At 33.5% G+C, this 17,420-nt stretch overlaps 1 protein-coding gene and 2 long non-coding RNA genes across 6 annotated transcripts; 1 reads left to right on the top strand and 2 right to left on the bottom strand.

The window, feature by feature from the left end:
* Positions 1–2,052: 2,052 nt before the first annotated feature.
* On the bottom strand, positions 2,053–2,776 carry LOC149910873 (uncharacterized). Its single transcript, XR_016458624.1, has 2 exons — positions 2,541–2,776; positions 2,053–2,237 (listed from the first exon to the last, which is right to left on the bottom strand). It is a non-coding gene; the product is annotated as an uncharacterized LOC149910873 (long non-coding RNA).
* Positions 2,777–3,282: 506 nt separating this feature from the next.
* On the bottom strand, positions 3,283–10,167 carry LOC149910872 (uncharacterized). 4 transcript variants are annotated; one of them, XM_090120141.1, is made up of 6 exons: positions 9,833–10,167; positions 9,600–9,761; positions 9,287–9,502; positions 8,091–8,171; positions 6,683–6,796; positions 3,283–3,761 (listed from the first exon to the last, which is right to left on the bottom strand). In XM_090120141.1, exons 4-6 carry the CDS (start codon positions 8,104–8,106, stop codon positions 3,553–3,555), a joined length of 339 nt encoding a protein of 112 aa, XP_089976267.1. In that variant the 5' UTR covers positions 8,107–8,171; positions 9,287–9,502; positions 9,600–9,761; positions 9,833–10,167; the 3' UTR covers positions 3,283–3,552. The 4 variants fall into 4 exon arrangements, with proteins under 4 accessions (XP_089976267.1, XP_089976260.1, XP_089976275.1 ...); XM_090120134.1 differs by having other exon boundaries at positions 9,582–10,167; XM_090120149.1 differs by lacking the exon at positions 9,600–9,761.
* A 2,276-nt stretch (positions 10,168–12,443) lies between these two features.
* LOC149910871 (uncharacterized) lies at positions 12,444–15,900 on the top strand. Its single transcript, XR_016458621.1, has 3 exons — positions 12,444–12,746; positions 15,378–15,458; positions 15,772–15,900. It is a non-coding gene; the product is annotated as an uncharacterized LOC149910871 (long non-coding RNA).
* Positions 15,901–17,420: the final 1,520 nt, after the last annotated feature.

Below are 17,420 nucleotides of genomic sequence, written 5' to 3'. Positions count from 1 at the left end.
ATGTGATATTTTTAAACCACGAACAAAATCGCGGGATAAAGTAAGTGTATCACGAATAGTTCAAGACATTGCAATAAAATATAGGAGATAGACGTTTGAATATGATATATCTACTTATTATAATTAAACGGATTTTATGATATGGATTCAACATATCTACCGAGATCGGTTTACACATAGAAGGTAAATAATTAAGACTTGTAACTGCGATACAAAACATAGGTGTGTAAAATATTGTCTTATTTATAAGGAAAATTATTTCTTTAAACTCTATGTTTCTACAATTTCTTGTCCTGATGTTAAAAGGCCTAATTTTGGTTTTCAGAAAATTGGTACTTACGTTTATGAATTTCCCTCCATTCCATGATATTCTTTAAGAGTATTTGTTGGACTCATATTATCTTTTTGAAGTTTTGGGTATATTTGTTTAAATATATTTCTTGACCAGGTAAAAATTTTGTTCTTTTAACTTCAGGTGAGAAAGTATTTTGACGTATTATAAAGGCGGCTCACGTCTACCTACTGTAAAGATTAATCCACACGATAAACACAAAAACAGGTTAGTTCTTTGGCCTTTTCCTGGAGAAAAATATATAAAAAGATATCAAGCTTAACAATATGATTGGGATTTGGTTTATATTATCCCATATATTTACTAATAATGATTAGTATTTAATCTATTTATTATAAGGGAACTTGGAACCTTATTAGAGACAATTAAGAATCAAAATTAAGTGCACAACATTTGACTATACAAACCACAGAAATTATCAAATTATTAGAATCCAGCTAATACTATTTCTACTGAAACCATTTATATGAATACTAGCTGTCCCGGCAAACGTTGTTCTGCCTTACTCTTATCACTTAGGGGATGAAAAATAGATGTTCTGTTATCAGACCTACCCGATATGCACACAAAATTTCGTTTAACTTTAAACACCGCGATTTAATATATATATATTGTAACACTTTTCAATTTATAACCTTAAGCGTCGCTGATTCATTATATTTTTTTTCAGTTTATTTGTCGCTGACTCAAATTCATAATGCTCAAGTTATTGAAACAGTATCTCGTCAGTCGCTCAGTAATTTTTTAGTAGCTCGTTTTATTATTCACCTTTTAATAATATTATATATAATGCGTCAATCTTGCATACATTTTTATATATTTTTTTTTATCTCCAGAAGTATAATATAGTTCATCCTTAGAACACATTCCGTATAGTATTTCAACTCAAAGTTGATAAATGACGGTTATTCGTAACTTTTAAGTAGAAAAAATAAACAATATTATATTTATCACAGAACAGTAAAAACATATAGAAGTGCGATAATGTCATAATTAGTATGAAAACCAGTGTCGCCAAACCCACACATTTAAACCGATAGTTATACAGTACACTACAAGTAAACTATGCCTTTGATTGGACAGCTTAATTTGAGTAAAAACTGACTTAGGTTATAAATTCAGCATTTCAATATGTACCCTAACGCACCATGTTACGGTTTATTTTAGTATAACATCCTAGGTATATTAGCTGTTTTGTTTCTCATTGCACAGAAATTCCAAATTCGAAAACATTCAGCTACTCCACAACAGAGGGCGTTAGTTTTCGATAAATATAACTTTGAACCTCAACACATAGAGATAAGGTTGAAATTTGTGTCACTCAACATTAATGACATTAACTTGATATTTATCTGATGCTATGCCCTGAGGGATGTCAGCCTTGTTATCGATAATTCACAAATAAATATTTTTTGTGTATTTTTCTTTTCTTTCTTTTATATGAGTATAGTATTATGTGTCACATTTTGGAGTATGTTTATTACTACTAAGTACGTCTTTTTATATTATTATACTAGCGGTCCGCCCCGGCTTCGCCCGTGGTACATATGAAAAATAGATGTTGGCCGATTCTCAGACTTACCCGATATGCACAGAAAATTTCATGAGAATCGGTCCACCCGTTTCGGAGGAGTATGCAGACTAACATTGTGACACGAGAATTTTATATATAAGATAAGATTATTAAATAAAAAACGGAATAGAATAGTATTAATCTATATTTACAAAATACAAACAGAAAATATGCATTATTTTAAATCTTGGAACTGCCGTAGGTTTGCTGTATCGGTGGCCTTTGTTAGACCGCTTAGTGCTGTTCGGCATCCAGTTAACTCGTCACGTTGCATTTATCCATTTCTCTTTTAAATTAGCCTCTTTGGGAAATCTATAAATAAATTGGACAAATGAAAGCTAAGGAAAAATAAAATAAAATTTAATATTTATAATGTTTGTCTTTTCTAAAGTATCGATACTGTCGATATGCGCCACAAGCATCACTAAAGCGACATTCGTTTGTTTATTGCAATAATATTCCAGAAAGTCTTGTTTGCTGTTCAATCTATAATAGTACTAATTTCTTACGGATTAAGGTTCATTTTGACTAGATATTTGTATACAATTTTGACAAATTACGACAAGCGAAGTTATAACATAAAATATAATTAAAATAAATAAAAATAAGACTTACCGATGGTATGAAATGCCTCCATTGCTGATATTATTTCGTCTGCTATCATTTTTGCACTCTAATACCGAACAACACGTCCTAATTAATGAATAAATATGGAAAAAAGGTTTGACAGCTGACAACCGACTCGAATATTTTTCTGCGCACAACTGAGAGCAAGTTAGGTGATCTTACCTTACTAGTGACACGTGGGCCACGCCCACATCACACTTCTATCTACTTTACTGTTCTGTGATATTTATATTTAACCATTCCACTTTGTCATGAAAAAATAAAACATATATTTTAAATAAAAAAAATAATTATTCTTGTGCTTATGTGATACGAATGGTGAAAAAATTCGGGTATTTTTTTGCCATGTATGTCATTTGTTTTTTTAACGTCTAGTAAAAATACAGGTGTTTTGATAATCTTCTTGGAAATTGTGAAACAAATACCCAATCTTTTTGAGAAGCGCTCTAAAATTCCGATACGTTGTAAAGTTTTAACACTATGCCGTTCTGTTTATATATTTATTATAATTAGTGTAAAATATTTTATGATTAATATTACAATTTTGTAACTGAAAAGTGATGAAGTTATAGAAAAATATGTGTGTATAAAAGTAAGAGTTGATTTCCTTTTTTAATAAAATGTGTAAATAAAGTGCCTTTTTGTGTTTCTTTTTCATAATTATTAATTTAATAACTAATGTCGAAACAAATAGGTTACGGGATATGTAAATATTAACAGCATTTCTTGAAATATCGTTTATTTAGATATCACATATGTATATGTTTTATTTACATACTGGTTAAATTATGGATAAAGGTAGACTATAGGAATAACCTACGGCCTATATGCACAGATTATTTGCTTCTTTTTAAAATGAATCAAACTCAGTTTTAATTCTAACTTCCCCATCTCTAGGGTTCTTAAGATTTTGCAGAGATAAAGTGAGACCATAGTGAGACATTTAATTAAAAACTTATAAGGGACTATATTATAAGGGTATTTTATGGGTATCCAGATTTCAAGGCGGATTTAAGTCTTCGTGCCGGGGGGCTATAATCTGGGGCTGGGACAGGTGGTGGTGGGGGCCAGTCGCGTCTCCAATTATGTTCTGGTGTCGTGGGTTTTGGTGACCGTTTTGGTTCCTCCAAATAGGAGAATGGGCGGCTTCCAACGCCTGGTGGGTGGTTCGATTGAGGGCGTAGCCAGGAGTCGGAGCGTTCTGGTCGGCTGTAACAGATTATATTATGTATGGTATTATGTGGGTATTATAGTAGGTTATTCCCCGGCCATAGGGGGGAATTACCGTGCATATTTCATTCATTCAAAGGTGTAGACATTGAGATTATTCTCTATGGTAGGAGAATTACCGTGTGTTGTACTAGATCTGTGATTCATATAAAAGACAAAAGACAGTCAGTTTTCTATAGTTTATATTTTTGTGTTACATATTGTTTATATTTTGTGAGGTTCTAAAAACTAGCCAAGTCAAATTATGAGGTTCAATAGGTTTGCTAGTTGTTTGCTTTGTGAAAATAATTATATTAGTCGAATTAAAAAGTCATATTTTGGAATAAACGTTGTTCTCTAAGGGAAAATAAAACAATTGAGTTTTCAGTTCACCTAACAACTTAATACATCTTTGTAAATAAATTTCTGGAATGTCTACAGAACTTGGCACACATTTAGATCTCATTTAGACTACGGGTGACAAATCAACATCGAGCTATGCTGCGCTGTACTGCGCTGTGCTGTGCTTTGTTTCTTAAGCTACGTTTTTTTAACAATTAAACGATGCTGCGCTGTACTGCGCTGTGCTGTGCTGTGTTTCTTGAGCTACGTTTTTTAACAATCTAGCTCAGTATAAATAGTCCATTGAAATGTTACATTTTTTATGCCTAACCTCGCGTTTTTTAGAGGACGCAATTTTATTTTTTTGATGTGTTGGGGGGGTCAGTGTGAAGCTATCACCAAGTTTGTGGGGTCGCCACCCTTGTCCCACGGCCGCCATGTTGAAAATAGTGGTTGAAATGGTTTTTACAATATATTTCTTAAACTATTACCTATCTGATAAAAAAAAATTGTTAACATTTTTTGTTGCAAATTAAATTCTCTACAACTTTGGTCCAGTAACTTTTTGTCGAAGAACTATAAATAAAAAAGTTATAAGCAAAAATGTTCAGAAATTAGAGCTATTTATATCTTATATATAAAAATGAATCGCAAAATGTGTTGGTAAGCGCATAACTCGAGAACGGCTGAACCGATTTCGATAATTCTTTTTTTATTATATTCCTTGAAGTATGAGGATGGTTTTTATGTAGAGAAAACGTAAATATGTACCACGGGCGAAGCCGGGGCGGACGGCTAGTTATTCAATAAAACTTTTTTTTATCAGTTTACGAAGAAATTATATTAGACCATTTTTGTATATTGTTTTTCGAGGAAGAACTTATATATACAACATTTTTTCATTACGTCAATGGCTAAGGTTTTACAGCGCTCCGAAGTGAGTACTATTTTCAGTACTAACTATACATATTAAATTGGCTATTGGCTCTTTTCCCAGACTCCAGAACAATGGAAGCACACTGCAGAACATTTCAGCCTTGCTTTTCGACGTAAAAAAAACGCGCTTTCAGACTCTACCTCCCCGTGGCGGGGAAAAGATTCAATAATTAATTATTATTAATAATATTGCAAAAGTAATTATTAAAAATATTATAATAACAAAAAAAACAATTACTGATGACAAATTATTATTAGTACACACATAATATAATATGTATAATGTATAGTTAAGAGTACTGAAAAATAGTACTCACTTCGGAGCGCTGTAAAATCTTAGCTATTGACGTAATGAAAAAATGTTGTAAATAAAAGTTGTTCCTCGAAAAACAATCTACAAAAATGGTCTGATATCATTTCTTCGAAAATGATAAAAACAAGTTTTATTGAATAATATAAATAGCTCTAATTTCTGAACATTTTCACTTATAACTTTTTTATTTATAGTTCTACGATAAAAAGTTACAGGACTAAAGTTGTAGAGAATTTAATTTGCAACAAATAATGCTGACAATTTTTTTTATCAGAGAAATAGTTTAAGATATATATCGTAAAAACCATTTCAACCGCAATTTTCAAGATGGCGGCCATGGGACAGGGGACCCCACAAACTTGCTGATAGTTTCACACTGACCCCCCCTACACATCAAAAAAATAAAATTGCGTCCTCTAAAAAATGCAACCCCAAATGTAACTTTTCAATGGGCTAAAAGTAATCAGCAGCTCGTGTAGTCGTTTATCTCGTCAAATATGACCCTATTTTCAAAAAAACGTAACATTATGACATAGTTGAATCCGATGAAGATGAAGAAGAAGCGGATATGGATATTTTATGTGTTATTTTGTCGTTAAAAGAGTCCAGTCACGGTAGCTTGTTACCTCACACCATACGTGAAAAATACGGAGAATTTAATTGAAGAATTGAATTAAGACACAGCGCAGCATGGCAGAGCTCCATAAAAACATAGCACAGTTCGGCACAGCGCGGCTCAGCACGGCGGGTAGCGCGCCTCGCTCGCGACTGCTGCGTTTTTAAACAGAGCGTAGCCTCACACAGCGCAGCACAGCATGGTTTGTTTGTATCCTCATTAAAATATTAAACGAGCGAGTTGACCAAACACAGCACAGCGCAGTACAGCGCAGCATAGCTCGATGTTGATTTGTCACCCTTAAAGCCGGTATAGGTTTACATTTTCTTAATAAATAACCAGTCACATATTCTAGTTGGGCCTTTATTGTAGGATTCCTGTTCTTTTCTTCGTAATCTACAATTATTTGATCATTAATAAAATCCTCCAAATCAATATCACAACTCTCAGTGTTGGATGTCTGAGATTTTGATAAAAACATTTCTTCAAAAGCATTTAAACTTTCACAGGAATCCTCCTCACAATTCGACCCAACCGCATAATTGCTACTCGTGTTATTAATTAATAGTGAGGCGAATGCGGCTTCAAAGGCAGCACACGTAGGGTTTACATTTCACCATGGCTACGTATGCTGCCAAAGAAATTTTCTAGAGGGTCCTGATTTAAATGCCTACACCACATCGACTTCATATTATATTTATTTATAAAACTTACTTGGTACTGAAGGCTTAGCAGGCTCAGCAGGGGCACGAGGAGGGATATCCACATCCGAAGTTATAGTGGGTCTCATAGGATTAAGTCCAGGCTGTTTTTCAGTAACACCAATTCCTGTAAGTAAGCAAATTTTATTATAATATACGTTATTTTAGGATTCCGTACCCAAAAGGTGTATTACAGAGGCTTCTGCTGTCTGTCTGTCACCAGGCTGTATCTATCAACTGTGCTAGTTAGACACTTGAAATTTTGACATAAAAAGACAGATGGATGATGTATTAATATCGCCACTACAACAACAAATACGAAAGGGGATTCCCATACAAAAAAAATAATTTATCTGCTCGAAATTCATGAATGCAAATGGGAGACACATTCACATAATATTCAATTAAATAAAATTTATTTTTTATTTTATTCATGAGAATATTATATGTATGAAATAATGATACGGAACCCTTCGTGCTCAAGTCCAACTCACACTTGACCGGTTTTTTTTTCCTATTTAATGAACTTGAAAGTAATCTCACTGCAATACTAGAAATTATCCTACTCATAAGAAACTCGAAAGTTTGGATGGATATATTATGTTTGTTGCTTGTTTATGTAAAAACCACTGAATGGTAACTTATTTAAAAAAATAGCACATAAGCTACAATTTATCACTTATAATACCACAAGAGCTTCAAAATTATCGGGTATTTTCCGATAGGTTCGTTGCAAACAAATGAAGGAGTCAAGTTTTTAGTCAAGGTTAAAAAATCACGAGCGCGAAGCGCGAGGGATTTTTCCTGAAAAACTTGACGACTTTATTTGTTTGCAGGGAACCATGAGGGAAATGCCAGATAATTTTGAAGCTCGTGTGGTATTCGGGAGATTATTTTTCCGTCCCAAATGTCGGCCAATAATTTCACAATTGAATTGAACCTGTCAGTTTGACGTCAACGACCAGAGAAAATTTTCAAAAAATTATCAGTATAATACCATGTAGGTTGTACCACGTGACGTCGAATGGTGCAATTCTATTGGTCGATATTTGGGTCGGAAAAATAATCACTGGAAATCATCACATTCCCATGGGAATTAAACTGTAAACGTAACTTTGTAGTCATATCAGAATGACACTTGGGCTACAATTAACCGCTGGAAGAATTCGCGTTCTAAGGGGAAATAAGATTTTGTTAATTCCCTAAGAATAAACAGGCGAAGCCGCAAGCACCTCTAGCCTCTAGTAATCCATATTTTTTGAATATATTGAAACATTTACAAAACAGCAAAACTATCATCATCATCATATCAAATATCATCACAATTACAAAATTACAACTTTCTGCTTTATTTATTCTACATTTATATGCTTCCTTTAAAACTATGACCATGATAGACTGAGAAATATGAAATATCTCACCTGATACTGATGGCATATCTGGGGTAATAGGTATCTGTTGGTTAATCTCCTGCAGGGGATGTTTTCTTACAAAAGAAAAAGCTGGAAAAAAAATATAAGCAGTTAAGTATAAACAGGGTTGGTTAAAAATATTTAAGAACTTAAATGTGATTAGATATTTTTTAATTGATATTTCAAGACTAGCATCGAAAAATGTTGTTTTGTGGTTGGTATTATTATGACATTTTAATATTTATGGAAAAAAATCAAGTTTACTACCATAGGAGTCTTAAGAGGCCGTATCGATTTTAAGAGTGATTTTGACTTGTTTCTGTAATTCTTTAGGAGCTCGTTTAAAAAAACTAACTACTATGTTTTATGAAAGTAATGGAATAATTTACAGTTCTCTAGAATATTCGATTATATAGGTCTGCCGTAACAACGTTTGCGCTCCCGTACATAATCGAAAATTCTAGAAAACTTTAAATTATTCCATTACTCAACAAACATATAATATGTATTTTTTTTTTATTGCAAATTTTTAAGCATAAATTTATCATTAATAACCCATTGACCACCGAGCGCCCCGATCGGGGCGAGACACAATAGATTTTCTATTGTGTCTGTGATACCGGGACTGATGGATGTGTATTTTTTTTAACTCTGTAGTATGTACTAGAAATTCGACGCCATATACACATAAAATTTCATCAAAGTAAGGCTATTTTAACTTAATATTTTCTTTGAACTATTAAACAAACTGGACAATGAAAATCAATAAATTGTCTCGGACACTTTTTAGATATTGAATAAATCTTTAATTTAAGATATTATAACACATTGTTACTAATTTAGTTTTCTTAAACGAGTTCCTAAAGAATTACAGAAACAAGTCAAAATCACTCTAAAATCGATACGGCCTCTTAAAACTGAACTTGATTAAAATAATAGTAATTTTCTAATTTTAGACTGTGTGGAATCAGAGAGGAGTTGAGCAGAGCGGAGTGGAGACTTGTGAAATATAACAACTATCCATGCCAAATGCATTTGAGCAATGAGATTGGTCTATTTTAACACATACAAAACGCACCCATATTTTCATGATGTAAATCATCTCATCTCATATCATAAATCACATACATGTGAAATAAATGAAAATTTTTATCTAAGCACTTGCTGTGGTCATTTTATTGTAACGCTTTAGTAAATATAGTTACCAGATAACCGAAGAGTGGGGATGGCACTTGGACTGAGCTTTTTACTTCTAGTGTGATGTTTTTCTTCAAAATGTACATGGCATACTCGTCAGTAGTTGTATATGTACAAGTTCTCTTTTCCTAATATGTCGCCTCCGACATTATAAATCCAGTCTCTGAAGCGTTCTGGCTCTTTATCCGGGTTAGGAAATTTATGTAAAATTTCATCAACAGCACCTGGAAAATAAATAAAAAAATATATTTCAGAACACATAATTTTGGTGTAACCCATGTAACAGATAAGGGTCAGAGTGACCTTCAGGGAGCGGCTTACAGGGACTTGTGATTTCATGTCGTTCTAAGACATTTCCCAGAGCTAATATATGGCAGCTTCCTAAAGTGCACCCGGGAAAAAAGGCCTGCTTAATGGTGAATTCATGGGTAAACTGTAATTTTAATGATTGGCTAGGCCGATTTACTGTATCCGGCTAGTTACCTACAAGAAAACGTCTCAATGAATTAATAAAAGGAGTTTGAGTGAACGAAAATTGTGCATAGGTACATAACCTCAAACATATGCAATCGAGTTGAGTTCCCGAATTAAGGAATTACACTTTTTTTTCATTCATTTTTCATTTCATTTCCAAACAGTTTGGAAATATTATGTTTAGAAAAAGTCGGGTCCGGAAATAACATTTTATGTTCTGGATTTTTATGTTTATTTAAGGGCCGATTTTTCAATCCCGAGATAAACAGTCTAATAACTACCCCTCGAATAGATTTATTCAATTATTTATCTAACTCATAACGGCTCGCCTATTTTTCAATCGTAATTTATTTGATGAATAACTATCTGACCAAATATTTCCATATTGGCAGCTCTGCTGACTGCTCTCGGAGTTGCGAAACAAACATATTAAATTAGTCAGGTTAGAGCGTGATAGAGTCAACTCTTGCAATTTGTCAACAACCGTCATTATGACTCACGTCAGGGATGCATTTTAAGTTTGTCTTGTATTGCTCTTGTCTTCTATGATTGTTGATTGTTGTTTTGATTCGAGTAAAGCGTAGAGGGAGAATGAACTATAGAGGAGGCACTAAAATGACAAGAAATGCGTGAGAGAAATACACTTATGACTATAAAGCTTAGAGCAAGCGAGACAGAAACATTATTTTTTGTTTCTTTCATGTTATGCGATTTCTTTTGTTGGGGACAAAGCATCGAGATAGTATGTACTACGTACTGGAGAGGCGATCGCTACTACACTCTCTTTAACACGAGCTAGAGGCAAGAATCACAAGTCTCTTTAGTCTGTGCCGGACTGTGCCCCCCGCTTGCCGCGTCAACACGTGTTATTGCTCTGTTCAAAATGCCTTCGTGTGTGCTAAGATATTGTTTTAACAGTTCCCATAATACAAACAAAGCCCGAGGAGTGACTTTTCACCAGTAAGTTTCCTTATTATGAGTAAGTCATGCATTTTACTAATATTGTTATCATTTTGCGAAAAATCACCACGCGTTCTGCGTTTCGCGCCATTTTTCATAGACTAACAGCACAGACGTGACACTATCGATGAGTCTGTTAAAAAAATGTAACTGGATTTTTTAACTATGAAATATTTAAATATGAATATACAATATATGTATACTAGGAAAGATTACCGTGGTGTAGTACCTAAATATTTATACTTTTACCCGACTACGCAAAGTAAAACGGTAGGTTATATTAAGTAATATTTATTTATTTACCTATTTTTATTTATTAAAAAAAGGTTCATCAACAGTTGTTCCAATAGGATTTATAAATTATTATGCACAACAATTACAAATAAACACAACATTCACAGAATATCCCCGTTTTCCAATTACAGCACTAGAGCGCATTATGCGGCATAATGCTTAACGTTGAATGTTCCAACTACAGCAACGCTTCGCACAATCGAGCACAGAAAAAGTAATGCGCGTGAATTGATGCGTGCAATCGATTTATCGTTAGTAATTATTAATTGTTGGAAAAAATTTTAAAGCTTTCGTTTCATTGTAGTTTTTTCGAAATAATCAAAGTTAATTCAAATTGTGTTAAAAAGTATGGATGAAGGTACAAACATTGAAAAAAATGTTAATGAAACAATCAAAATCCAAATTACTTAAAATAACCGTAAATATTTTTCAACCAATTATTTATTTACACATTAATGAGGTTATTGCTAACTCTATGAATATTTTTTTTTCAACACTGAACTTTTAGCGCAACCTGCTGGTGCGTTTCACGTTCCAATTAAGCATCAGCATAATTCGGCATTGTGCGGCACTGAGTCGCATTATGCTCTGTAATTGGAAAACGGGGACTAATACAGTAAAAGTTCCTTAATCGCGCTTCCTTTATTCGCGTTTTCACTATTCGCGGATTAAAAAAATGCGACCCAATTTCTATATTCGCGACTAAAAATTTTTTTTATTCGCGGATTTAATAAGTACATAAGTACATAATAATAAAATTATTCCAATAGGTATCTTACCCAATATCCTTGTCAAATGGACTAATAAGAAAGTAAAATAGATCTTATTACAAGTTTGCCAAAAGTACATAATATTATGTTCTTAAATGATATTGCCGAGCCCGAGGCCTTTGACACAAGCCGCCTTTGTCGCAAGCCGCCACTGCGGCGATTGATGTTTTTGAGAATGTTAATAAACAGAATGGAAGCAACCTTATAACTCAATAAATAAAGTATATTTTTAAATGTAGTTCCGTTTATAGTAAAAGCCGCTTTGCGTATTTATTGTTTCGTCTTTCACATTAGTTACAAAAATTGTGATCGAGTAAGGGGGCGTACATAAATTACGTGAGGTGTTTTTTTAAATTTTCTGCCCCTCCCTCCCGCCCTGGTGAGATGTCGTGAGATTTTATTCAACCCCCTCCCCCAGCCTCGAATCTCACGTGAGATTTTTCAAAATGTGAGTTTCTTATACGTAAACGCCATCAACATTGAATCATCGTATCCATTTAATTAGGGCTATTATAAACCAATACTCCAAAATTCGATTACATCATGAAGCAAAAACTGATAAAACTATTGATTACTACACAAAACGACAAAAGCTTACTAAATTGATATTATTTAAAGGAAATTAAAATACATAGTTTAATCTTTTTATTAATTCCCTAGTATCAGTACCACCAGATAGTACCGAGTAAACAGATTGCACAATGTGTCGCATCTGCACGCATTGCTTAATCTTTGAACTTGAAGCCACGCCTCGCTCGTTCCACACGTACCCCACCACATCGGCCGCGCGCAATGTTTTTGTTTGGAATAACCTCTCTAGTAGTACATATATCTCGATGGGACAAAGCTAGTTTGTCCCAAACAAACGGCTACAGTCCATTGTTTTGCTAGTTTTCTGTTTTTTCTCGCTGATATGTGACTTCAAAGTTTAATTAACGTTGACAGTGATCTGTTTTAAACCGACTTAAGGGTGCTATAACAGATTTTTAACAAAAACCGCTATTTTACGGTACAATTTTAACTCAAAGCACTTACACGTGAGAACAAAGTAATATCTTAATTTAAAGATAATATATTCAGTTCTACGATCATCTTATAAAAATTGTACGACGTCATACAAAATTGTCACTGAAATACGATTTTCCCAGCACAATGATCGCATAAAATGCAAAAAAATGGGGTCTAAAACGGTACACTTTTAAGAAAATTAAAAGCCTAATCTATCTTCTTACCTATAAATTATTGAGGGATATATAGTCCTTTATAGATTGTGATAATTTTTTTGTATCTAAATCAAAATTTTATTTCAATTATAAGCTAAATTAAAAATACTTGTCGATTTCTTCATACATTTTGCTCTCGCGGGTCGTCAGACCGCGCTCAGAAGCGCTCTTGGAAGGACGGGTGTATCGCTCCTCGTCCCAAAAATAAAAACGAATTAGAAAAAGATTATTGTGCGTATACTGTCGTTTTCGTGATTTGAAATATTTGATACTTTATAAGAGTAAACTGTATAAGTTTCATATTCCAGTTATTTGTAATTTAAAATTATGTTTTAAAAATTATGTTGACTGAGATTCTCTTTTTTATGGGTTGTTGAACGGATTGGTGGGGTAAAGCAATTTAACAAAACTTAAATCCAAAATGGCGCCGACGAAAATTTGCCATCTTTTCGTCATGGGTGTCATTTTCATGGTTTTTGGTGTAGCTATTAACCAATATGAGGTCAAAAATAAAATCCAAGATGGCGCCGACGAAAATTTTACATCTTTTCATCATGGGTGTCATTTTCATGGTTTTTGGGGTAGCTATTAACTAATATGAGGTCAAAACTAAAATCCAAGATGGCGCCGACGAAAATTTTACATCTTTTCGTCATGGGTGTCATTTTCATGGTTTTTGGGGTAGCTATTAACCAATATGAGGTCAAAAATAAAATCCAAGATGGCGCCGACGAAAATTTTACATCTTTCCGTGATGGGTGTCATTTTCATGGTTTTTAGGGTGGATATTACGCAATATGAGGTCAGAACTAAAATCCAAGATGGCGCCGGTGAAAATTTGACATCTTTTCGTCATGGGTGTCATTTTCATGGTTTTTGGGGTAGCTATTAACTAATATGAGGTCAAAACTAAAATCCAAGATGACGCCGACGAAAATTTTACATCTTTTCGTCATGGGTGTCATTTTCATGGTTTTTGGGGTAGCTATTAACCAATATGAGGTCAAAAATAAAATCCAAGATGGCGCCGACGAAAATTTTACATCTTTCCGTGATGGGTGTCATTTTCATGATTTTTGGGGTGGATATTACGCAATATGAGGTCAGAACTAAAATCCAAGATGGCGCCGGTGAAAATTTGACATCTTTTCGTCATGGGTGTCATTTTCATGGTTTTTGGGGTAGCTATTAACCAATATGAGGTCAAAAATAAAATCCAAGATGGCGCCGACGAAAATCTTTGTTATTTTATTTTAGTTTACTTCTTTATTATTAAGAAAATTACACCTATGACGAAAAGATGTCAAATTTTCGTCGGCGCCATCTTGGATTTTGGTCTTAACCTCATATTCGTTAATAGCTACCCCAAAAACCATGAAAATGACACCCATCACGAAAAAAGTCAAATTTTCGTCGGCGCCATCTTGGATTTTGGTTTTAACCTCATATTCGTTAATAGCTACCCCAAAAACCATGAAAATGACACCCATCACGAAAAAAGTCAAATTTTCGTCGGCACCATCTTGGATTTTAGTTTTGACCTCATATTTGTTAGGAGCTACTCCAAAACCTTGAAAATGACACCCATGACGAAAAGATGTAAAATTTTCGTTGGCGCCATCTTGGATTTTAGTTTTGACCTCATATTGGTTAATAGCTACCCCAAAAACCATGAAAATGACACCCATGACGAAAAGATGTAAAATTTTCGTCGGCGCCATCTTGGATTTTAGTTTTGACCTCATATTAGTTAATAGCTACCCCAAAAACCATGAAAATGACACCCATGACGAAAAGATGTCAAATTTTCGTCGGCGCCATCTTGGATTTTACCCACACTTGCAAATGTGTTTGCTACGTAGGAAAAGTTCAGATTTAAGAGTATCCTAGGTAATGTGTTATGTGACGAATACCTATAATTTATTTCATTCCGACTATTTTTCGGAATAACATACATTTACTAAGAATTGTATACAATGCCGGATTTAATACAGTGCCGGTAACATCATATGTATGATAATAATTCTACATTTCTTAAAAAGCTTTGATATTGTATACAATTCATAGATTATTATTCAATGAAATAATGATGTAAAATAGTCACACTTTTTTAAGTTGTTTGAATATACTAACATACTTATTAGGATCGTACCTACTAATAAAAGTAACAAAATGAATTTTTAAAGTTCCTAGTAATCTTCTGGAATCAATTTCAATAAAAATACATAATATCAAAAATTAAAAATAATATCAAGTATGAAGATGGTCTATAAAATGGAATGCGCTATGTTTACGTGAGCGTGATATTGCCGCGAACAAAGTTACGTCGTTAGATACCTAAATTTGAGTAACGCAGATTTGTGACAGCGTCCTTAAAGTGAAAATATGGTGCGTTGTAGTGTGATTGGTTGTAAAAATCGGCCGGAACGAAGATTACCAAATATTACCTTTCACACACGGTAAGTAAACTTATTTGAAGTATATTGTTTTATAGACCTGGTTATAGTTAATCCATTTTCATTCTCTCTAATGTGAAATTATCTGCAAATATATAATATTTTCATCAAAATAGACGTAAACATTTTTTTGTGTTATCCGACTAAATTAAGAAGTGTTCTTGAGGTTAAGGACGCCATTTGTTTTTACGTAGTTTTAAATTTATGGTATAATCATGTGATTAACACTAAGGATTAACATGAGGGATACCAGTACTGGGTAAAAATTTTCCCCAAAATCGTGAAAAGTTTATTAATATTAAATATGTTTTTTTAGGTTTCCAAAAGAAACAAACACATTATGCAGATGGATTTGAGCTACCGGAAGGAAGAAGTGGTTACCAGTAAAAAATCATAGAATATGTTACCGTCCTTAACTCTTAATTATAAGTTTTTTTTATGTTGGTAGTAAGTTAATAAATTACAAAATCTTTACAAATCTGTCTTTTTCTTCATAAACCTATCTTACAAAAAAATACCCAAACATTTAAAGATATTTTGCCAGTTTTTCGGATAAAAAGTTTTTGTAAAAGTTGGCAACATTGACGTAAGGATTCGCCATCTCGTTCGGGTATACGCCGATATCGTCATTCTCTATAGTTCATTCTCCCTCTACGGAGTAAAGAGTTTGGTTAAATTTGTGTTTCAATTTATATATTTTACGATGGAAACGACATACTTAAAGGCAGCGTTCGGCAAATTTTCAATGGCATGGTCATCAGTACTATCAAAAACATCAATTTCAATATGATTTAATTGATAATAATTATATAGAAAGAGGTTTAATTGTTAATAATTCTACGCTCTATGTTATGACATACGATGACATACGAAAATATCCCAAATTTGACGTATCAGTTGTCAACTCAAACGCCTAACCGTCGAATAGCGCGCTATCTGGCCGTTGGAACTTGGAGCGGCAAATAGATTTATTCCTCAAATAACGTAGTTATTCGATAGATAAGTCCTATTCGTCTAATGAAAAATTGAATATTTTGTTAACTGAAGAATAAAGTCTATCTAGCTGTTTATCTGGGCATTGAAAAATCGGCCCTAAGTTATAAAAATGTGACAAATACCGATATTAATAATGATTAAATTACAAAAAATTAAATTCTAATTTCTTCTGTGTCCATCTCGGTGCAAATACATGCTTCATCATCACCAATTTCTTCATTTTCTTCTCTGTTTCTACCACATACTACAATAACCAACTCATTTTGACAAACATACTTGTGGTTTATTTCGGTCAATGCTTTCCCTTCTCGACGTTTCTTCTTCTTTACTCCACTATTGAGTACACCAACAATTGACTGCTCAGACATGCTTGAAAAATAAATCTAATTACTGCAAACCACGCAATAAACAAAACCAACCTTAGGAAATATGAGAAATAAACCGTTTGGCGTTTACTATAGAAACACATTTTTGTGTTGTGCCGTGTCGCGCCATAACCCCCACCACCGCTCTGGCGCAATCGGTGGCGAGCAGTCCGCGCCACGACAGAACGCGTTAAGTCACGACACGACACGCAAATATGTCCCTAACCATATTAAATGTATGAAACCGATATGCTCCTGGCGCGCCACGACACGCCACGACACGTAAGTATGTTTCCGCCTTTATTACCTACTAAGTTCTGCTGACTTTCTGAATTGACATTTGACACAATATTTTTTATTTTCTTGACAATTGACATTTGTGATTTGACATATTTGCGATGCGGATGACCAATACCTACCTAGTTATTTATCGTTTTAAAATAATTATTTCTGTGATAGTCTAATTCGATTATAAATAGTTTACCTATTTTATATTAAATTAAAGGTAATTCTATGGCAATCTTGAGAATTAAATTGACTAAAGTAAACTGTTTTATTTTAAAGAAAGAAAGAAAGAAATTTTTTCTTTCTTTCTTTCTTTCAA

The sequence above is a fragment of the Colias eurytheme genome, chromosome 1 (assembly GCF_061535395.1).
Source record: "Colias eurytheme isolate Ceu_HAF_F1 chromosome 1, ilColEury1 Martin Lab GWU primary, whole genome shotgun sequence".
NCBI classification, from domain to species: Eukaryota; Metazoa; Arthropoda; class Insecta; order Lepidoptera; family Pieridae; genus Colias; species Colias eurytheme.
This window is presented reverse-complemented; position numbering and strand designations above follow the sequence as displayed.